Source organism: Fistularia commersonii, chromosome 28 (genome assembly GCF_037954325.1).
Source record: "Fistularia commersonii isolate RoL2024-O1a breed Wild chromosome 28, RoL_Fcom_v1.0, whole genome shotgun sequence".
NCBI lineage: Eukaryota > Metazoa > Chordata > Actinopteri > Syngnathiformes > Fistulariidae > Fistularia > Fistularia commersonii.
Genome location: NC_141311.1, coordinates 3,309,330 through 3,332,159, shown reverse-complemented (window position 1 = coordinate 3,332,159; position 22,830 = coordinate 3,309,330). Strand labels below are relative to the sequence as shown.

The window sequence follows — 22,830 nt, the reverse complement described above, 5'->3', positions numbered from 1 at the left end:
AAGAAGGGAGATTTATTTCATCCCACAGAGAGGTGACTCAACTCTCGGCCCTCCTCCTCCTCCTCCTCCCGCCTCTGTCCGACCCTCTTTTTTTTTTTTTTTTTTTTCTTTCAAACCACTGCCATTCCTTTCTAATGAATGAATGCTCTATGTTTTGACTGGCAGGCCGGCGGTGGCAGGGCATTCCCTGCCAGAGGAGATAGGAGGAGGCGGAGACAGCCAGAGGAGGAAGAAGAGGCTAAAGAAGCTGTCCAGTCGAGGCTACGAGCAACTCAACAACACACAGGTCAGGGTTAGATTGTCCATGCGTTCGAGCCGACGCTTTTAATTTCACTGGGTTGTAAATCTGCAATAGATAGAATCCCGAATTTCGGCGTAATAGCACTTTCGCGCTATTAATTTTCCATCTCCTCGTTGGCCGGCGCCCGCCCTTTTTTTTTCTCTGGCATTATAATGCTTTCGCATCTGCTAGCGCTCCGAGTGTAAAAAACCGCTCTGGCCGTCTCCTTCTGCCGCAGCAGATAAAAGCACAGGGCTGCAAGAAAAGTGGCCTCCACAATGTTCTCGGCTCCAAGCTGCCCGCCGACGTGGCCCAGCTCAAGCAGAAGGCCCAGGGTAAGAAGAGTCTCTCGGGGATGGGCTCCAGGGACAAGGAGGTTTCACCCTGCAATCCCAAACACGGACACCGAGCCCAGGGCGCGGGCAAGGCCGAGTTCAGGCGGGAGTCTGGAGGACAAAGCGACACAGGTAGATTCAAGGCGGTCGCGATACCGATTTTCGCCTCCAACCGTGTCGCTTTCATTCGGTTCGAACCGCCACCCTTGACATACATTTTCGAATTCTCAGCAGCCAGCGTGGACAGCAGCCCGCCCGAGAGCTGGGCCAGGCAGATGCGGCGAGGACGCAAAAAGGGCGGCGTCTCCCTGACGCAGGATTCCTCTCGGCTGAACAAAACCAGAGCGAAGGTCCGACGCGCCCAGAGACGCGAGGCGATGGAGGTGGGCGAGAGCTCGCCCCCGGAGAGCGACTCCTCCGACCACGGTGAGGCCGCCAAAATCGAAAGCGTCTCTTTTCTCTTTGCCGTTAACCTGCTTTCCCATCTCGACGGTGCTGAACAAATGTAAGACAAAGGAGGATACAGACAAAAATAGATGAAAGATGCATCAGACGGGTGTTTGTTTCACAATCGAAACCAACGACCAAAAGACGGTTGCTTGAAACAGAATCCGGATGACAGAGGAGTCCGTGCTAGCGATGCCTCGCAGACGTGTCGGTCTGTCAAAACATAAAAAAAAACAAAAAAAAAACGTTGAGAAGTAAACGAAAGATGATTCGAGTCCAGAAGCCTCTGTATAAACACATTTATACTGTTTATATATTGTCATATTGTTTAGGTCAGGGGTCGGCAACCGCTCAAAGAGCCATTTGGAGCCGAGTCCCCCCAGTAAAGAAAACACTGGGAGCCACACAACCCTTTTGAAATTTAAAATAAATTAACACAGCATATAATATATATATTTTTTGCCTTTATGCTATGTACAAACAGCGTTTTTTTTTTTTTTAGCAATGAACAACTGCGGAAAAAAACAAAATGACATTTCTGCATTCAACAAAACATTTCGAGCTACGAAAAAAAAGACGATCGCTTATAAGCAAAATACTCATTGTCTATTTGAGTCCTTCTTGTATTTGGGAAAAAAAATCCAAACTTAAATGAGGCAAACAAAAATTTCGCCGTCATCCTTTTCCTGACTCATGGAGTCGCTTGTTATATTTGAACACGTTTTATTCGTTGTTTCGAAATGGCCATCATCGTCATCAAATTTTAAAAATGAACAAACTGAAACAAAATACGTTTCAATTAAATACTCGTTAATTATTTTCAAAAGCCACAGGGAGCCGCATCAGATGGACCAAAGAGCCGCTTGCGGGTTGCCGACCCGTTTTTTAGGTGCAACTTGTTAATACAAGTTTAGATATTTGTTAAGTTTTTCTATTTGTGCTAACTTTTCTTGCACCGTCCACTTTCTGCTATGAGCGGTTGAATTTTCTCCACTGTGGGACGATTCAAAGAATATTCTATTGTATTGTATAAAGATGTCGCTGTGTTTCCGGAGAGGCGCTCGCTCACTCTTACGGGGGTAAATATTTTCCGAACGTAGCGCGACATCCGCGTCCGACACGTTTGACCTATTTCACAAGAAAGCAGCGGAAGCGTCCCCCGGAGACGCCGGAGGAGGAAAGCTGACGAGTCGGATCTCGATTCCGAGTAAACGCGGTGCTACGTTATCTCCGGCGTCCCTCGGTAATTTGCGAATCGCTTTGAGAGAATCCAGACGTGGGTGGAGAGGCGATACATTTCTGGTGAGGCGCGGAGGTGTGCGCGGACGCTTTGACACCTCGGCGATCGGCCTGGTTTGGCCGGTCCGGGGCTGGACGAGCAGCTGTGGACACTTGGCTCCGAGAGGCCCTGACAGACCCGGAGACCGGCAGACTGGGTCAAAGAGCCGCTTGAGAGAGAGCGAAGTGACAAACACACACATAAACTCACTCCCGCACACCAGCGGCGTAGCATGTGGGTTCACACCAGGAAATACCACGGAGAGAAAGCACTTCATATATCATTTCTATGAACAGTTAAGCTATTTTCCTAAATACTAATGAGGTGCTTGTGAACCGATGGAGAAAAGTTAAGGAGCCCCACCGGTTAGAAAACATTAGGTCGATCGTCTCAGAAAGTCCGTAAAAGCAAAGGTAAAAGTGGAGACTTGTTCTGTGCGTCCATTAGAAGAGGAAGAGGAAGAAGAAGTTGAAGAAGAGGAGGAGGAAGGCAGTTATGATACGGATGAAGGACAAGACAACGCAGCCCAACCTCCCAGAGACGTCACTTCTAGCTCCTCCGTGGCAGGTCCAGGTCCCACGCCTTCCTTCATCGTAAAGCTGGAGGCCAACCAGAAAGCCAGGAACAAGAAACAGAGGCAGGAGCTTTACGGTAAGATTGTCGTCGGACTCGTGTTTAGTTCGTTTTTTCGCCGTTTGTTGCCTGTGGATAATGTTCTACTCTTTTGTTTTTTTTTTCAATTGGGACGCGCAGGCTCCCAGAGCCTGTCCGGCACCGAGGGCGAAGTCAAAGTGCGGAAGAAGAACCCCTGCCGGCTGGGCCTGGCCGCCAAAGTCAAGACCGCCCGCGAGGATCGCAGGTCCGACGGCGCCAGGAGGCCGAGCGCGCCGAGGTCCAAGGATCCTCGGTGGGGGGGCCACGGGGCCAGAGGCGCCCGATTCCGGCGGAGCATGGGACTCGCCACCTTTCCCACCACCAGCGAGAGGCTAAAGAGGGCGACGCGCAAGAACACCATGTCCAGAGCCGTAATTAATAAGGTCAGTGGGTTTGATTTAATGCTGATTATGGAATCGCGCAAATCCGTCGAAGCGTCTCTAAGGGCAACAGCCGGAGTTCAGGGGGTTCCGGTTCCACTCGGACTACAAATGTGCCGGTGATGCTCGGACCGTCTTGGGTCTCCTCGGAAACAGTGTTAGTCAAGGGTCGCATTTCTTATTAAGTTTTTAAGCGCGGGCCAACTAGGTTATCATGTAAATTGAACGAAATGAAAATTGCAATTTAGATATTTTTGGCATTTTATTTCAACCGTGACCATATAAATGTACCGACATTATTTTGTACACTCACCGTCCACTTTATTAGGTACACCATTCTAGTAACGGGTTGGACCTCCTTTTTGCCTTCAGAACTGCCTCAATTCTTCGTGGCATAGATTCAACAAGGTGCTGGAAGCGTTCCTCAGAGAGTTCGGTCCATATCGACATGATGGCATCACACGTTTGGCGCAGATTTGTCGGCTGCACATCCATGATGCGAATCTCCCGTTCCACCACATCCCAAAGATGCTCTATTGGATTGAGATCTGGTGACTGTGGAGGCCATTTGAGTCCAGTGAACTCATTGTCATGTTCAAGAAACCAGTCTGAGATGATTCCAGCTTTATGACATGGCGCATTATCCTGCTGAAAGTAGCCATCAGAAGTTGGGTACATTGTGGTCATAAAGGGATGGACGTGGTCAGCAACAATACTCAGGTAGGCTGTGGCGTTGCATCGATGCTCAGTTGGTACCAAGGGGCCCAAAGAGTGCCAAGAAAATATTCCCCACACCGTTGCACCACCACCACCAGCCTGAACCGTTGATACAAGGCAGGATGGATCCATGGTTTCATGTTGTTGACGCCAAATTCTGACCCGACCATCCGAATGTCGCGGCAGAAATCGAGACTCATCAGACCAGGCGATGTTTTTCCAATCTTCTATTGTCCAATTTTGATGAGCTTGTGCAAATTGTAGCCTCATTTTCCTGTTCTTAGCTGAAAGGAGTGGCACCCGGCGTGGTCTTCTGCTGCTGTAGCCCATCTGTCTCAAAGGTGGACGTACTGTGCGTTCAGAGATGCTCTTCTGCCTACCTTGGTTGTAGCGGGTGGTTATTTGAGTCACTGTTGCCTTTCTATCAGCTCGAACCAGTCTGGCCGTTCTCCTCTGACCTCTGGCATCAACAAGGCATCTCCGCCCACAGAACTGCCGCTCACTGGATATTTTTTCTTTTTCGGACCATTCTCTGTAAACCCTAGAGATGGTTGTGCGTGAAAATCCCGGTAGATCAGCAGTTTCTGAAATACTCAGACCAGCCCTTCTGGCACCAACAACCATGCCACGTTCAAAGTCACTCAAATCACCTTTCTTCCCCAGACTGATGCTCGGTTTGAACTGCAGGAGATTGTCTCGACCGTGTCTGCATGCCTAAATGCACCGAGTTGCCGCCATGTGATTGGCTGATTAGAAATTAAGTGCAGTTGGACAGGTGTACCATATAAAGTGGCCGGTGAGTGTATGTAATCATCCATACAAAATTAAACAAAAAATAAGGAGTTTCTAAATTCAATTTTGATTAAAATATCCAAAGAAAATTGTTGGGCGGGCCGGATAAAAAAGCAAAACGGGCCGCGGGCCGTAAAACACGATGTGACCCGCGGGCCGTAAAATGCCTGTGTCTGGTCCAGAGCGGTTATTGCGACCAAACATTCCCGGTTGGTTTCCCGACGTCCCGCTAGCTTGTCAAAGTGCTGCTGAGCAAAAACGCCGAACCCCTAACCGCTCCCATGCCGCCGCTAAGCGGCCGCCTGCTGCCTACGGTTCAGCCGCGATGGGCAAAATACACAAAATTGGACAAAATAACGGGCTTACGCCAAGTCGGACTTTATTCATACGCCGCCAAATCGCACTTTCCGCCCGGAGCGGGTCTGGACCGCACTCTTTCGAATCATTTTCAGAAAACGAATATTTCCCCACGAGCAAGCACTTGGCGGCAGACGCCCCCGGCTCAGCCGGTTGGTCTAAAAAGACAAAGAGAGAGAAAGACTGAGACTTGAAAAAGGGGGTATGAGATTTGGGAATGATCTCATACTAATAATAATAGCAGCGGCCGCTGACAGCCACATGGTGAAATGACACATAAATAGCTCCGATATTCAAAAAAGAAATGACAACGGCGGACGCCCGGTGAGACGCCGCAGCAGATCCGGCCTCGCCCCCCCCCCCCCCCGGGGAACCGGCAAGGACTCGCGAGGTTACTATCATGCGTTGATGAAGGTTAGCTTAAATGCACCACCTGCCACCTCGTATTTCATGTTGCCCGTTGAACTCCGCAAAGTCTAGTCTGCGCGGGGCGACGGGCGGCCTCTCCTCTGGAAAACCATCAGCGCGCAGTCATTATAGCATCAATCTGGCAACACATTTATATACATAGGATATGAAAAAATAGATAATTTCTCAGAACGTCTGCCGAGGGATAGTATTTTCCCCGTCACTCTGTCATTTCTCCGAGTGAAGATAAGTAATCCCGAGAGGTTGTTGTCTGGTTACAGCTGTATAGTTTTTGAAAAGCAATTCGCGGCGAAATGAAATGAATCATCGTATTGTCGACGGTCAAAGGAGAACTCGACGATGAAGGATGGTCGCGGAAGCGGCGGCGCCATGTGCGAGAATGGCGGCCTGTCATCACAACCGCCGTTATTTATCTAGAAAAAGAGGGGCGTTTTTAAACCACGTAGTCACACACACACACACACGAGCGGGACATTCGGGCCGCAACTGAACACTTATTGACATTTTTTTAAAAGAAGGAGAAAATATAAATGATATTTTCCCCATTAATTCTGTAATATCTCGCCGCCCAGCGCACGGCGCTATTAATCAGAATGTTAAATTTGATGACCCGGCCCGCCCAAGCTGCAGATTAACCGCGGGGCCAGCGGCTAAAACAGCAGTGGGCACATCACTAATATGCAGATATCTCAATCGAGATTAATCAGAGCCCAGCGTGTGAGCGGGGAAGAACACTCATTTTATTTCATACCTTGAGTTTAATTAGTGAACTCAGAACCTGAAATGGAAAGGCGTTTCAAGTGGAGCAATACAAGCATTCAGATCCTTTACTTGAGTAGATGAACATTGTAGTGGGTTGTGGTGGAGCTATTTTGTGATGTTTTTAATGTTGATTTAACCGGTTTGGCATGAGCGTTACGATGTCATTATTTTTGCATTGTTTGGGAATTTAGCGGTAGCACAGCGGTTAGCGCTTCTTCTGCCCCGCAGCAAGAAGGATCCTAGTTTCGATTCCGAATTTTCTCCATGTTCTTGCCTCCTAGTGCAGGAAAAAGCGAAATAATGAATGAAAGAATTACTGGATATTTGTGAATTGATTAATCAACAAATAATTCTCAGCTGCACATGTATAAACTTTAATTATTTGCCGTCATTTCCGGACAAAGAGACGCCGCTTTTTTTTCCACACGCTTCGGATCAGAATCAGAATACTTGAATACTATTGAAATTGCTTTTCATTGAAAGCGGCTCCTGGCGCAGAGTCAAGTGGAGAAGAATTGGAATATGAATATGAAAATAAAGAATAAGAATAGCAAATAATACAAATAAAATAAAAAGAAAGAAGAAATAAATAAAAAAATAATGTAAATATATTTGTATAGATGTTGTGTCTACGTAGGGGTTGTTGTACAATAAAAAGAACACTACGGCTTAAACAATGATGCGGTTTATTCATGAATTTTTGGGGGACTAACAAGCTAAATGCTAGAACATTGATCCTGGTCACATCAGACCAGTGAAATTCTGAGGCCGTTCAATTTCAACACCGAAGAAGACGACGTTAATGGTTTTAGTGCGCAGGAGGAAGACCGAGATAGCGATCAGCCGGAGTTGGACAATGCGTGGATAGAAAATGGATGGATGGATGGATGGACTTTTCCTTGTGTTATTCATTATTAATCTTTTTCATGAGCAGTGTTACAGGCACTGTTGTGAAAAAAGCATTTCCAGTACATATTTGATGATGTTACTGGTATGTAGTTCATTGTAAATATCTCATATTTCAAAATGGACACCTGCTGCTTATTGCAGCCTATATATGTACTCATATATTCTTTATATTTAGCCGGCGCGGCTTATATTCACGTGCACTCAATACTGCATCAGTCGGTAGAACAGGCATGTGCTCCAAACAAAAGGTTCAATGCCCAGCTCCTCTTGTGTCCTCGGGGGAGATACTGAACCCTTGGTTCCCCCCAACGGACGGGTTAGTGCAAAGATGTCAAACTCTGGCCCGCGGGCCAAATTTGGCCCGCATTATAATTATATTTGGCCTGCAAAGTCATACCCAATGACCTTTAGAGCTGGTCTGCCGGTATAGTTTACAGTTCATGAACCGCTAATTCTACATATCCCAGAATTTTCTGCTGGTGTCTCGGCATGAAAATCACAACAGGACCCATAAACGGCTGCTCCTCTGTTGACAGTAGTCATAGCGACCTTATGCTAATTCTAGCACCCTTCTACTTAGGCAGAAAACAGGATATTGCATGTCTGCAATATTAAGTTATATATTATATAGTATTAAGCTATGCATGTTCCATATTTAGTTTTTAAGCAAAAGTTGTTTGGGTTCATTGTTATATCTGGAGTAAGATTTTTTTTTTCAATAAATATCAATGTTGGCCCGCGATTTTGTCCCAGTTTTGAATTTTGGCCCACTGTGTATTTGAGTTTGACACCCTGGGTTAGTGGCAGCTTTGCAAACCATCGGTGTGTGAATGACAGGGCGCTATCTTCATATCTTATATTTGTCAAACATTGATAGTACAATACAAGGAAAACATAAATCACATATATCGGAGTGTGTCACATTGCACCATGTGTACAAGCATTTACACACACGCGCGTATCTTTTTTTTTTTTGTGGCTTAAATTTAAAGTGTGTGATTATATGAACAATCTTATCTCATTTTTATCTTGCAGCGGAGAAGCTGCTGGTCAGTGGAGACCTTGGCTGCACAGAGAGAGGAGGTCAGCAGAGGCAGGAGGGTCCAGGACCAACAGGTACCAGCTGTTGGGAATTCAGAGATCCAAATACTGTTGTGAAAAATCAATAGCAATAACAATTCTGTTAATGTCTTGCCGTCCTGGATTCAATGGTCATGACTCTATAGGATGTTGTAAAAGGAACACAGCGCGTGGCTCATTACCCCGACCACCTGCTCCGCATTCATAGCGGAAGATGCATTTTTTTACACAGTCGCATTCAAACACTCGCTGCTATATTTTCTACCGCAAATCCGACCTCTATGTTTATTTCCCGCGCGGTCGCCACTTCTGACGTTCTTCCCCGTTCTGTCCTGCGATGAAGGGAAGGGCGGTGAGTAGGCTGCTGGAGAGCTTCGCCGCCGACGAGGGTTTTCAGATGGACGGCAGCAGCTTCTCGGAAGAAGAGGACAGCGGCAACTCCAGCGGCAAGAACCTGGAAGGTGAGAGATAAGTGTGCTCCTCGTGCGTTTCAAGGATCAGATAGTTCTTGTCACAGATAGTGAAATATTAATAACGACGTTCGCATTTCCTCAAGCAGTTCCTAATTGCGTCCTGACCAAAGAACTCTTAACTGATGGGCTTAAAGTGCTGATCTCAAAGGAAGATGAGCTTCTGTACGCCGCCAAGGTCCACACCATGGAAGTTCCAGACATGTAAGCAAATACAAAAATCTCTTGTTATTCGTGATTATACATTCAAGATTTTAAGAGTTCATTGTCTTATGTGCAGAATGGAAGCGTGTTTCTGCGTATAATGAAATTCTCATATTGCTGTCCAGTGTAAAGCCAGATAGTAGGCCAAAAATAAAAAAATAACAACAAATAGTAAGCATATTATTGCAATGATGTGCAAATTGAAATGTAAACATGTATACATACTGATTAAAAGTAATTATCAGTAAACGGGTTATTTAATCAGATCAGAAAAAACTGTGGAATATAGAAAAGGGTCACATTTGAGGTTGTTTTCCAACAAATGCATTGTTAAAAGGAGGAGTTAGAAAGGAAAATTGATTTTTTTTTTTTTGTATGGAGGTTAAAATTGTCAATGTGTAAAAGCAACAACAAAAAAAAAAAAATCAGTGATTTTGAACAAAGCTGGAGAGTTAACAACCCATGGATTTATTAACTAATGTTGAGTTAATCTCTGTTATAAAATACTGTTCGTCATCACCCTGATCTATCGATGATATCATTAAAAAGCCTCGGGGATCAGCAGTATCGATATCGTTCCGTCACTGGGTTGACGACCCGTCTCAAAATGTTACGTGGCAGGATCCTTTCACTGATGCCCAACCGTATGAATTTCGTCCTTCGCTTTGCGATTTGTTTTAAGACGTCCTCTTGTTATAGAAAAGACCGAGTACTCGGGCTCGGGTCTCTCTTTTTTTTTGAAACCCCAGCTCCATTCCTGGATCGGAGTAACAAGGTGATGCCGTTACAGCAGCAGACCGGGAATACTATGACACGCAAGCCGGACGAGCAGAGTCCGACTATACTCGTATTGTTTTCTGTCTCTGCTTCCAGATTTAACATCGTTATCGATGGCGAAAGAGGAAACCGTCCGAAAATCTATTCGCTGGAACAACTGTTACAGGAAGCCGTGAGTTCACTTTATTTAAAAAAAAAACAAAACAACACTTTTTGTTGCAGTGAGTTCACCCGTTGTCCAACGTTGTGGATCAATCGACACTTTTGTTCCTTTTGAATCCCCTCCCTCAACTACACTTCCATGTCGTCATTAGCTTCTCGAGGTCCCCGTTGAACATCGAAAATCTCCATTTAAATACAAATGGATGGGAGGCCCGGCTCTTTGTGGTCAAGCGTGAATGTTTCTGTCCGTTGGACTTCTTTCTGCGTCTGGTTCCACCCGCTACCTGTTTTTGTTTTCTTGAGTTTAAATCGGATAAAGGATTCTTAGATTCCGTCGCTCCGCGGCCGACATAAATGGGAATGCTTAAAGTCCCAGCGCCGCAAAGAGAAAGCATCATAAAAGAAGAGCCGCGTAATGAAGACGAGGAATGCTAAGGCTAGTCCGCTATCACAAGGGATCGTCTATTCTTCGGCCCCTCATTTTGTTGGTATAATTGAGATTCTTTACCACAGAGACCAAAGAGGCCTGATTTGATTTGCATCCAAAATGGTGTCTTTATGTTTACTGTAAATGTAACCGCTGTCACATTTTTTTCCGAGAGGATGTTAATCTATGCACAAAAGACAAGTGGGTCACCCGAAGCAAAGCTACCATAAATATATCCTCCCTTGCTGTGGAAACCAGTCTTGGGCTGTTGCTAAACAGGGCACGGGATGTTGTATTTGAAAACAAAGGGCCGCTCCAAGATAATGACCCTGGAAGTTTTCCATCAGCAATGTTGAAATTGGGTCATGAGCCGGTTTGTTTTATTTTCTTTTAGCATTTCTAAATGTTTTCTGTTAAGTTGAACGCCAGAGGAATAAATCCAAGATCGCGGCGCCCACGTCCTCGATCTCATCTCCCTTTTGAGCCAGCGATCGGACGTATTTCGTACAGTCTTACGTACACTCGCTTTCCGAACGACGTCACGTCCGCCTCCCCCTTTTCGCCCGTGGAAGCTAACTCCGCTCATCGGTGATTGTTTACACACAAAGTCTATTCAAAGCGTGATATCCAAATCATCCAGGAAGCCTCAAACAAATCACCCTTGGCTCCTGGACTCCTTCGGCAAGCTCTGCCAGATACCAGCTGCTTCTGGCGGCGCCATTAATTTGCTTGCGTGTCTTTAAATTCATCCGACCGTGTTTGGTTTGACTCAAATACCACTATTTTCACCGAGCTCCTTTTCACTCTCCAACACACACCAACTGTTCACACCCACATCCACACCTCATCTGTCAAAGGGTCCCTCACCATGGCAACAGTAAATGAAAGCAACCTGAAAGAGACCCCAGTGAGTGGCGGATGCTAGGGCTGGCTGCATTGTCGGAGGGAGGATCTGGCAACCTGATTTCACAAGCTCTCTATTCAGGTCCTCTTTAGTATTACTCAGCAAGTCAGGATTTACTGCATCATTGCTTCCGTTCTTTTCATCCCTGACTGGCACATTGGCATCAGATACGTGCCGCTTGGAAAATTGGCGCAGTGAGTGCCCATGCACAATGCACCATTGCTCTTGCACTGTTTGTATATGTGCGCACGCGCGTGTGTGGGTGTATGTGTGTGTGTGTGTGGGCACGCATGTGTGTGTGTGTGTGTGTTTATTCACCTTGGAATGAATCTTAATTACATTTTTCATCTGATTTTTTTTTTTTTTTTAGGTCCTGGATGTAAGACCAGAGTCGGAGGCGGTGCTACCAGAAGGGACCAGGGTGTGCGCCTACTGGAGTGAACGCTCACGCTGCTTGTACCCGGGCTATGTCCGGCGAGGTGAGATATCAGACTTTCTCTGTGGGACCTCGATCTTTTTCGGGGTGACGGGGCGCAGGAGGTAGAGCAATGTTCCCCTGGCGCTGGTGGACGGCAGCCTCCTGCTCATGGTTCATTCATGATGGGTTAAATACAGAGAACAAATTTCCCCACGAGGGAAGGATAAATTATCATTATTATTATTATTATTTCCTCTGAATCCTTTTTTTTTTTTTCTCTGCACTACCAAACATTTCTTGCAGGAGGTCCATCTGATGAGGGGAAGCAGGTAGGAGTGATGGTGGAGTTTGATGATGGAGACCGGGGGAAGATTTCTCTCCCGAATATTCGTCTCCTGCCACCTGGATACCAGATACAATGTGAGCCTTTGCTTCCTAAAGTTTCCTTAGTTTTATTTATCAAGCCGATGCATGTCACTCCGCTTTAAATAACTTCCAATAATTTCCTGCCCTTGTCTTTTTAAGGTGGGGACTCGTCTCCCACTCCAGCGGTACCCACTGGAACCACGGCCAAAATAAGTTCCAGCCTGGAGAACACACCTATCAGTGACAAGCCTTCTGAAAAACTCAGCTCCACTCAATCTGTCGGAAGCAGCCAAACACCAGCTCTTCATAAAAGAAGACCAGGTAAGAAGCGATATTGTACGACCCGTGAGTTCCTCCGTGCAAATGAATGAGAGGTTGAATGTTTGCATGTGGCTATATAATAATAGGATAAAAGTGGTGGAAGTTAATTGTAATTAGAAGGCATGTTGTCACTCGAGATGCATCCCCAGATGACGTGAAAATGTTTTTTCCCGTTTTAGGTCGACCCAAGGGTTCCGGGAAAAAGCAAAAGCTACAACAGCAGTCGGACGCTTCGAATAAGAACCCTTCGCTTTTATTTGGTTGGCCCTTTTTGGCCAGTGCCAAGAAGAAGACATCCAACAATCTGTTTCAGCTCAATGGGGCGCCCAAGAAGGCTTTGAGATCCAAGGAGGATGAGGTGTTCCCACTGCCGCAGGTCCAGCCGCTGGTCTCACCTCCGGCCAAAGGGCTTTTCAGCAGCAGCTCCTTCGAGGTGGACTCCTTTAGCAGCATTGCAAATGGCTACTCTTCCTTCTGCACTCAGTCCACCGGGCAAGGTCAAGGTTTATCGTTGGGTTCTCGAAGTGGACTTTATGGCCAGCGACGTAGACAGGAGGAGCTAGCCATGCCGAGAGGGAGAAAGTCGGGACAGGAGTTCCTGGTGAAGCTAGATCACGAAGGCGTAACCTCCCCCAAGACAAAGAACAGCAAGGCTCTGCTCTTACGAGGGGGATCTTCCAATTTGAGCGGCATGCCTAGAACCGAGGCCTACTCGCATCCAGTCTTACTGGTCAAGGACAATAAAAAGAGTGGCTCCTCCAGGGTTGAACTTCTCCTCAAAGGGACAGCAGCCCAAAGAAAGCCATCTCCTTCTTTGCATCTGGGAGAGTACGGGGACATGGGCTTCAGCTCTCACCGAGACTGCCACAGCTCGTACTCGGATTTGGAGGACGATGAAGAAGAGGAGGAGGAGAGGAGGAGGAGGGCTGCGCTGGCTGTAGCCTCTGGAGGACTCAGGACGGCTGGCCATTTCCTCTCTCGTCTTTCTGTTTCGACATCGTCTTCCGGCTCCTCCAGCTCCTCTTCGTCCGGCTCTCTCTCGAGCTCCAGCCTGTGCTCGTCTGAAAACGACTCCTCGTACAGCTCGGAAGACGAGGAAAGTTCTACGCTGATGCTGCAGAGTTGCCTGTCTTCGCACCGAGGGCTCCTGCAACCCACCGAACCCTCGACTTCTTCTCGGCCGCACCAGCACTCCTTTGTGGCTAAAGCTGTGGCCGTTTCCAATACCAAAGATGTCGCCGCCGATCACGTTTCAAGTAACAAGTCGCTGAAGAGGAAAGAGTGCGGCAATTCCATTTCTAAACCGTCTAAGGAGTTTGTGAAAAAACCTAGGATGCTCACCGACGAAAACGCGTTTATCCCGAGGCCGAAGATATCCGCCTTCCTCGCGGGTCGACAAATGTGGAGGTGGTCGGGTAGCCCGACACAGGTGAGTGAGCACATCCCGTCCTCTGCATGGCATCGGTTCGCACAATCGCCCTCTTCGGTTCTTTCCCACAGTCACGTGGCTACCGAAAGGTCGATCTGATATGTCATCGGGCGTCTTATAAGATTGCTCAAAATTGATTTTTCACAGAGGCGAGGCGTTAAAGGCAAGGCCAGGAAGCTTTTCTACAAGGCCATCGTGCGAGGCAGAGACACGGTCAAGGTGGGAGACTGCGCTGTATTCCTGTCGGCCGGACGCCCCAATCTGCCGTATGTAGGTCGGATTGAGAACTTCTGGGAATCCTGGACCTCGAGCATGGTGGTCAAAGTCAAGTGGTTCTATCACCCGGAAGAGACCAAGCTCGGCAAGAGGCATCGAGACGGCAAGGTGAGGCGTCGCCCGGTTCCGCCGAGCCCGAAAAAGGCCTCATTAGTCTTTCTAAATGTGTTAACTGTGACGCGTCTAACCCAACCTCTCGGTTCTCCAGCACGCCCTGTACCAGTCATGTCACGAAGATGAGAACGATGTTCAGACAATCTCTCACAAGTGCCAGGTGGTGAGCAGGGAGGAGTACGAGTGTCTGACGCGCAGTCAGAAGCCGAACAGTACCTCCCCGGACCTCTATTACCTGGCTGGAACGTACGACCCCACCACTGGTCAGTTGGTATCTGCTGAAGGGGTTTCCATCCTGTGCTGAACCTCTGTGAGGACACTACTGAAAGATTCCTTCGACGGAAGAAATAAAGTCTGATACTTTTATCTACTAGATCTGCGGGCCTTTTAAGGCAACATGTGTTCCTTAGCTTGAAGCATCCGTGGACTACATGTCACCACCCGAGCAGGGCTGTCTGAGGTCACACACTGGAGACTTGTGGTGTCCGACCTTCACGCGAGTGAAGGCGATATCCGTAACTGGTCCTTTCGGGAAGAACGGTATAGGTCTGGGTCTTCCTGCACGTCACAAATACAAGCGGTGATTCATACGTTTTCATTGTTCCGACTAACATCTCACACGCCCGACAGCTTCTGGTAACCGGTTTTTGGACTTAAGTCACGAACTGCTATCACACATCGCCAAAAGAGAGCCGACGTCACACGGAACTGGGCCAAGCGCCGTGAGGCTCCACGGTCTCCGAGGACCAATTTCTTTTTTTTTTTTTCTTTTTTCTTTCGAAGAAATTAAAACAAAAGTGAGGCTGGCGGGGAGGGGGAGGGGGGGTTCCCCTCAACCTCATCATTCCAGGGAAGTTCAAAACATGTAAAGGATGTAAAGTTGATGTCTGTAAATATTTTTAATTTACCCAAATCAAGCCATACACTTCAGTACCTCTCACCTGTCTTAAATGTTCAGGTGTACATTGTACAGTTGAATTATTGTATTGTTGTCTGTTGTCTATATGTACATAAAATTATTTTATATAGGAGTTTATTGTATATATGAGATGTATCTTTCCATGTTTGCAATTGATTTATTTTTATATGGGTATAGATTATGTTTTTGGTTTTGTTTTTGTTTATTTGTTTGTTTGTTTTTCCTCTGCTTTGGGAAATCAAGATTGAAGTCGTTAGTGTTGCACTGCAAACGCCCTGCTGAGACAGAAACAGACAGAGCACAGACAAAGATGGAAGGATTTAGTCTACGACAGGAAAAGACTCGGTTTCTGAGAGATACGGGGTCGTCCTGTTTAAAAATAGGTCAAGTGGCTTTTTTGTGTGCCTGTGTGTGCACCCGTCTGTGAGTGTGTGCGCGTGTGTGTGTGTGTGTGTGTAAGTGTTCTGTTACTTCACACTTTTTGTTACTCTCTCATTTTTATTTATGTACCTTACGTCAGCCGGTCGTCGCAGAGCAGATCCCGCCGGACTGCAATCACGGGTCGAAAATGTCTTGAAGATTGACGGTATTAGACAATGGTGAAACTATTTCGGTTGTGATGAGTGTCCTGGCATCACAATAATCGTGTCCACACAAATCAATTTAAAAAAAAAAAAAAAAAAAAGACTGGGTCTTTGAGGGAAAAAAAAAAAAACAAACTGTTAAATACGCATCGTGCTCGTGACTGGATTGTTTCGTTTATGACCCACCGAATACCAAAGTGTCTTTTAGTATCGTTTTTTTTTTTCCCTTTTCATTCGCTTAATCTAAATATGACGTCAAGCACCTGTACTGAACTCAAATCGGAAATCACTGGCAGAACACTTGTCCCTTCACCACGTGCATCTACATCGGCTTTGCATCGTGACGATGATTTCTCGCTTTATCCCGCGCAGAAAACAACACGCGGCAAAGCCCGACCGCCTGCCGATCCCCGTGTGTTAGCATCGGGGTCACGACAAAGTAAGAGACGGATTCGGAATTTGTCTTATTTTAATTTTTCATCCGACTCCTGTGTTGATTTTGTACAAAAACGTGCACATATTCAATGCGGACTGTGAAGGACAATCAGATTCACAAAGCAATGGACGTAGAGTAGGTTCATTCGATCTGAATTTGAAGTTTATTTAATTTGTGCCAAGTACATTTTACTTTTTTTTTTTTTTGTCCGGTTTGATATGCAGTCCAGAGTATTCCGTGTTCTCAACTGTTTTATTTTGTCGGCTAACACTTTTATTTATTGTCAATGTTGCTGTTTGTTCATGCCAAGAGCGCTTTACGAGAATGTGACTTTTTTTTTTTTGTTTTTTGTTTTTTTTTTTGTTGTTTTTTTTTCTTGGCGTGATGTCGCATTTGCATTTCTTAAATAAAACTGGCCTTGTAGAGGCCGACTAGTGAAAAGAAATAAAGCAACACTGGATTCTTCTCATCCGCAAAACTCTGTGAATTAATTCTAGTCTTTCGGCTCCATCTGTCACCTCCCTCCGATCCTATCTCGGCAGCTGCCTCTTCTTTAAATTGAGATATCGGTTTAAAATCGGACACGTCGTTCGGCGCGTGGCGTCCGTGACGATTGCGGTGGAGCGAACCGGTAAACCGGCCCCTTTTAATCGGCGTAAGAAAACGAGGTGTGACTTTTCAATATTGGAATAGATGGGAAAAGATGAGGTTGGTCATGCGTTTTACTGAAATGCTTTGGATACACACTAAAGTTGATACCAAAAGATGTTGTGAGTTGTGGCATTTGAATGGAAAAACCACCGGGAAGGTGAGTCAGTTCGCTGCGTCCATCTGTTGCGCCCCCTGCGGCTATTTATTCAAACCCGTCTCACGTTACCGACGTTTCCCAGAACCATCCATCCCGTTTCTATTTCCACATGTAGCGATGACCGTTTCCCTCACCGTGTGTGTGTGTGTGTGTGTGAGTGAGAGTGCGTGCATGTTCGAAGTTCTGTTCTTCGCAATCCATCGGGAATTTACAGTGATCCCCTTTGCGTTTTAGGTTAGTTGGATTTCTTTGAGAAGCGTCATTCAGCACAAAGCCCCCCCCCCTGCCCGCCCGCCCGCCGAAATTGTTTATTTGTCGTATTAAATCTTTGGCTGTAAGTGTTTCTGGCTTGAATACGTTTTTTTTTTTTTTTTGTTTTTTTTTTTACGTGAGCTTTGAGTTCTTGAGTAAATACGCAGATCTGTCGCAGTATCAAATAAAGTCGACTGGATTTAGCTGCCAGGCTCTGTAAATACGACACGGACTGAGTCAGAGAAAGACGTGAATTTTCACGATTCATTATAAAGTCGGACGTTTTTTTTTTTTTCTTTTTTCCTTTCAAATAAATGGGTTCTGTGATGGTGTGTCCCCGAGGAGGTAGTTCCACATCCCAACATTCAATTTGTCCCGAGCCTTTGAACAATTCCATGTGTTCATTTATTTTCAAGATTTGTAAATGTGTAATTTAATTACATGTGCTGCATTTTTTTATATATACAAATCTGTGGTCGACTATGGAGATTTTTTTATAGGTGATGTTTGAACACCATGATGAAAGATGTAAAACAAAAAACAAAAATTTTATTCAAGTTAAATGTTTGTTGATGATCATAATAAAGAGATTTATATAAAGACTGGAATCTCTTGCATGTACTAGAGAAGAACACAAAAGCATGCAGTGTTACACGGAAAGGACGATTATATCTTTTGTTCTTTTGTTTTAAGCGAAGAACACTGCACAACCTTGATTTACGGAGTCTCGCGCGGGCGCGACGAGAGCGACTCGTACCCTTCTCCGTTTTGCAGCCGGAGCGTCGGGCTTCCCGTGTCTGGCCTGGACTCTCGTAACCTACAGGATCTGGCCATTTGCATACGTGCTCATCCGTTTTGACAAAGCTTACGGCTGTATCCCGAATCTGTGAAATAACCACAGACGAGCCCTGAAGGAGACACAATGTGGGTCATTGACCTTTCTCTGCAGGCCCAGGGGTGTTTTTGTCCTGCACGGAGCATCAGCGCCACCACCCATCCCCCCCTTGATGCCCAGACGGGCTAATGGGTACATCAGTCACCTCCAACAACAGCCGAGCGAACATAAACAGGGCTGTTTACTACCACAACCTTTTGTGTTGACTACAGGCGCTGCCCTGTTTCCGAGCCGTGTCCCGCGCTGCATCAGCAGCATGGGTGAAGGCGGGGCGCGGGGGGGGGGGGCAAGCAAATGCAGACTAGGAAAAGTGGCTGAGCGAGCGTGTTGAAATAATCTTCCTAATTTGGATCAGATTCGCCTCTTCGCCTCCCACCCCCCCTTCGTACTTTCCGAGTCAGCGCACCGGTCAAATATCTAAATATCGGCAACCGGCATGAATGCAGATGGTTTGAACAATGACCTTATTAACCAAATAAGTTTGAGTTTTACTGTTTTGCTTTCGCTATTCGAACCCCGTGCCCGCGTGCTGGATTTGTTGCCTGTCACTGTTGCATTTACTTAGCATAACAACCTGCCTATCTCACTTTTTTAGTGTCTGTCTGGTTCAGCTTGCTCAGCATCCACCCTGTTGCTCTGTGTCAACAGGAGGAATACTTTCCTGCGCAAATATCTGCACCTCATAAATGTCTCACCCTCTGCTTGACCCTGTCTGGCCTCTGACTGTGAGAGGATTGAAGTTGAGCAAAGGGACAGTCTGCCGGCCTGTGTTTCCCTATGTGTGTGTGTGTGTGTGTGTGTGTGTGTGTCGAGGTCCTTTGTCTTAACAAGATGCTGGCTCTCCCAGCAGGACAAACATATCAATCAGACTCTGACTGCCCTTTCTTACAAAACCCTGAGCATTGACTTTTAGTGCTCTATAATTGATATGCTCAACAGTCACTGTGGAATAAACTCAGCCATAATATATGCAATGGAGACAGAGAAACTTTGAAACAATGCCTATATACCGAGGCCTGCGTGTGGGTTTCTGGAAATCATTGCCATGTGGAGGCTAGGAAATACGCTAGACGAGTGCAAAAACGTTAAAAGGGGTGTTTAAGAGCTAAAACACTGAGCAAATCATTACAGATCAAATCAAGTGAGATACTGAGGCTATTAGGAAATATAGACACTCCTTCATAGGGCTACGTGGGGCTTATTTTAGTGGAATGCCTGCTCCTTGCGGCGCTGTGCAGACACACACGCAGGCGCAAAGTCAACGGCGTGCGGTACGTCGCTCGCCGTGGCCAAGGATCCAGATACGCCACCCGTAATCCATTTCTCCGTTGCTCATTATTAACGGCTTGTAAAGATTCTGTATCACTTATGCGAAAAGAGCTTTTCACCGTATTACATGGGATTAACGTTGCGCCCCACAACAGATTCTGCTTCCAAATTGTGTTTCAGTACCTCCCACCCCCCCCCTTATCCACATTACACTGACATCAGACTTTTGGTCCGGAAATCATCTCTCCGAGAGTTTGGCAATTTGTTGTCCTCAAACTTTTGTCGACGCAGCAGCTTTAACTCATTGACTGTCAATGAAAGAAAACAAGACGAAACAAAAAGAGGAGGATTCAGCGTTTCTCTCACCCAACATTCCACACTTCAACAACGACGACAGCTCTTGTTGGCGGCGTTATCTCAAACCGGCACGTTCGCATCTGCATCTGGCATAGATTACACATTTTAGATTTTCACAGTTGATGAGTATCTGCGTGTCTGGTGAGCGCCGCGCTGTCAGGTCTGGACGCTGTTCGTAAATTGGTTTACATCCAGCGGAAAAAAAAAAAAAAAAAAAAAAAAAAAACCTCCGCTCTTATCTCGTTATTGCACATGACCTTGCGGTGGAACCAGAAAAGAAAACAAAGAAGACAGTCCGGCGTTCTGCTGAGCTGGTCTGCACAGCCGACGAGAGGCTGTCACTTGTGGCTTCTAAATTGGACTCAACACCTCGGCCAGTCGGTTTGATCTACCATGTAAATGTTCCCCTCATTGGGGTATTAAACCGATACTGTGCCAACAGCCACAGTTGTTCTCTCAGTGTCAACAGTACTCTAATGACCCGTTAATGGCAAGAAAAGTTACAGCGTGTCATAAAAAGGGGCCCGGGCATCTTCTAATTTTATCTCATTTGTAAGTGTAGGACAACTGGAAACACTGTAAAGCTCATAAATAATGCATAAGGCCCCCGGCCCTTCTCGGAACAAAGAGGCTCGACCCTGCAAGACCGATGGGCGGACTTAAGTAAAAACACTAAAAAAAAAGCAGGTAAGTAAGATTACCCGTTTGAGAGGCTAGGGTCGGTCGCCATGGTAGCAGGTATGACCTTGTGCCGATTCTTGCAACCTTTTAACAGTGGAATATGCAAGTCGGGTTTTATGTGGACGCACAAGCTGGAGACGACCACTGCTGTTTTACCGTTTCAGAGAAAAAGCCCCAGCCTTCCATACCTCCCGGTATAGTGGTGTTTGAGCATTCCTATGTCGACCCCCCCCCCCCCCCCCCCTCCTCGAGTACTCCGGGGTGTTTACCCCCTTTCACAGTAGCAGGGAAGCAGCTCTCGCCATCCCATCGCTGTTTACATTGCTCTTCCCTGCTATTTACTCTGTGTTTGCTCGCTCTGGTGCACCGTGCTCCAAACAGCTGTTCCATTATGGAGAGAGCAGCCGCTTCAACCACAGAGCTGTGCTGCACGTCTTTCTCTGACAGCCTACCATGGTTGCCATCATGACGACTGCCTGGCAAGCCTGCCACTGTTGCTATAAAGCTTAGACTCCCGCAATGCAGAGTGGATCCTGGATAAGGAGTCGGCCAGGGCGACTGTTGGAGAACTGTTGAAAATGCAGGACGAATGTTATGGTTTTGACCAGGTTTGCTTTTTGTTTGATTCCGCTCATGATCAAATAATTTGGACATCACCATTTTTTAGATAAATCTGGGCTTCAAAGAAGCGCACAACCCTATTTCTGCATTTAATTAATATATACATTCAGATCATGATGCTGACTTTTTTTCAAATCCCTCATCCCCTGCCTGGCTTTCTGTTAAATTAAAAAAAGAAAACGGATCACCGTCTAACTGATCGCCGTAGGGTCATGCTATACCCTGAATCTCCAGCGAATTATTTTTACCCTTTGCGTGTTCTTTTCCTGCCGGTGTGCACAGCTGCTGCTGAGTCAGGAGACAGGAAATGTGGAAGAAAAGGCCACCGAGCATCCCCAGGCTCCCGCCGGACTGCTGCGAGGCTCGCTGGCCGCAGAGACAGGAGACAGTCAATACATCACACTACAATAGCCGCTATCTTTCGTGCCAATTGGAATTTCGAGTCTGTGCAGCCGTGTACTGCGTGCTCCTCCGTGCGTGCAAACCCTAATATATTAAGTTTCCTCACTGCCGCCCTTTTTACACAGCAATTCCAAGATGAGAATTTTTATACTGCCATCGTGTTGTCATAAATGTTCTCACGGACTATTCCTGTTTTCTCTGAACGGGAAACAAGGCCACTTACAGTGTCTGATCAATGTCCGCGCAGACGGGTCAAGACGGAACAGGCGAGTTGTTTCGTAGACTGACGGAGTTGTATTTACATGCTGCATCTCTGTTGTAGAATGTCATATAAATTAACACATTAGTGCGGGATAACACTGGGGTGAGATTCAGCTCAAACCAACAAGTCACGTTGGTGGGATCACGGCTGCTGCAGTGGCCTCTCGAAGAAATACTGTGCTACTGAATGGGCTACGTGCATTTTAGTAACTGAAACAAAGTATGTATACAACTTGATAATAATAGTAATGCATATTATATAATAAACATATTAATATGAATTATCATATAATATATATTATTACTATCATTCCCCAATAGTCTATTCCAGACCTGGGCATTTTACGACCCGCGGGCCACATCTAGCCCGTCCAGCTTTTTTATCCGGCCCGCCAAACTATTTTTTTTTTACATTTTAACGAGTATTTTCAATTGATACTGAATTTAAAAACTCCTTACTTTTGCATTTTGTACGTATGATTACATACAAAATAATGTTGGTACATTTATATGATCTGTAATGATTTGAAAATTGAAATAAAAGCCAAAATGAATTTCATATCCAAATTGTAATTTTCATTTTGTTCCATTTATATGATTCCTCGTTGGCCCATGCATGAAAATCAAATAAAAAAGATAATTGTCCACCCCTGGCCTATTCTCTATATTTCATAGTCCGTCGCTTCCGGAGGTATGTATTAATAGTGGGGCTCTTATCCAATGGGAATTCAGCGATCATGTGTTACTAGGGAGAAAGTCGTCTTCCTCCAGGCCTTCAGAGTCAACGGTGCGGACGCCTTTGGGTTACAATAAATCGCAACGATTTGTTGTTTTAACCAATCAGATTTCGAATTGGCGACGCTATTTCCATTTAGCAGGCGCGCACCTACGCCAGCGTTTTCACGTCTTTCGATTGGCTGGCCAAGGGCCGGACTAGTCATAGCTAACTTTATGAGTCGACCTATGCTAGCCAAATGTTTTGGTATGTTTAGTGGCGTTTCTCGATGCACAGTGGCGGAGAGAAAAGGAGAACGTGATATGGTTGTGGAAATACTA

General features: G+C 46.1%; 1 protein-coding gene across 1 annotated transcript in view; it reads left to right on the top strand.

Moving 5' to 3' along the window:
- Window positions 1–17,888, top strand: part of bahcc1a (BAH domain and coiled-coil containing 1a) — a 69,088-nt gene extending 51,200 nt beyond the window's left edge. Inside the window, exons 14-28 of the mRNA XM_086176084.1 lie at window positions 166–286; window positions 519–747; window positions 847–1,041; window positions 2,789–2,992; window positions 3,095–3,378; window positions 8,377–8,457; window positions 8,765–8,882; window positions 8,981–9,095; window positions 9,969–10,044; window positions 11,736–11,844; window positions 12,087–12,203; window positions 12,309–12,470; window positions 12,650–13,899; window positions 14,047–14,283; window positions 14,384–17,888. Coding sequence (XP_086032210.1) covers window positions 166–286; window positions 519–747; window positions 847–1,041; window positions 2,789–2,992; window positions 3,095–3,378; window positions 8,377–8,457; window positions 8,765–8,882; window positions 8,981–9,095; window positions 9,969–10,044; window positions 11,736–11,844; window positions 12,087–12,203; window positions 12,309–12,470; window positions 12,650–13,899; window positions 14,047–14,283; window positions 14,384–14,593 — 3,508 coding nt within the window. The 3' untranslated portion in view covers window positions 14,594–17,888. The remainder of the gene's footprint in view (window positions 1–165; window positions 287–518; window positions 748–846; window positions 1,042–2,788; window positions 2,993–3,094; window positions 3,379–8,376; window positions 8,458–8,764; window positions 8,883–8,980; window positions 9,096–9,968; window positions 10,045–11,735; window positions 11,845–12,086; window positions 12,204–12,308; window positions 12,471–12,649; window positions 13,900–14,046; window positions 14,284–14,383) is intronic.
- The last annotated feature ends 4,942 nt before the right edge of the window (window positions 17,889–22,830 follow it).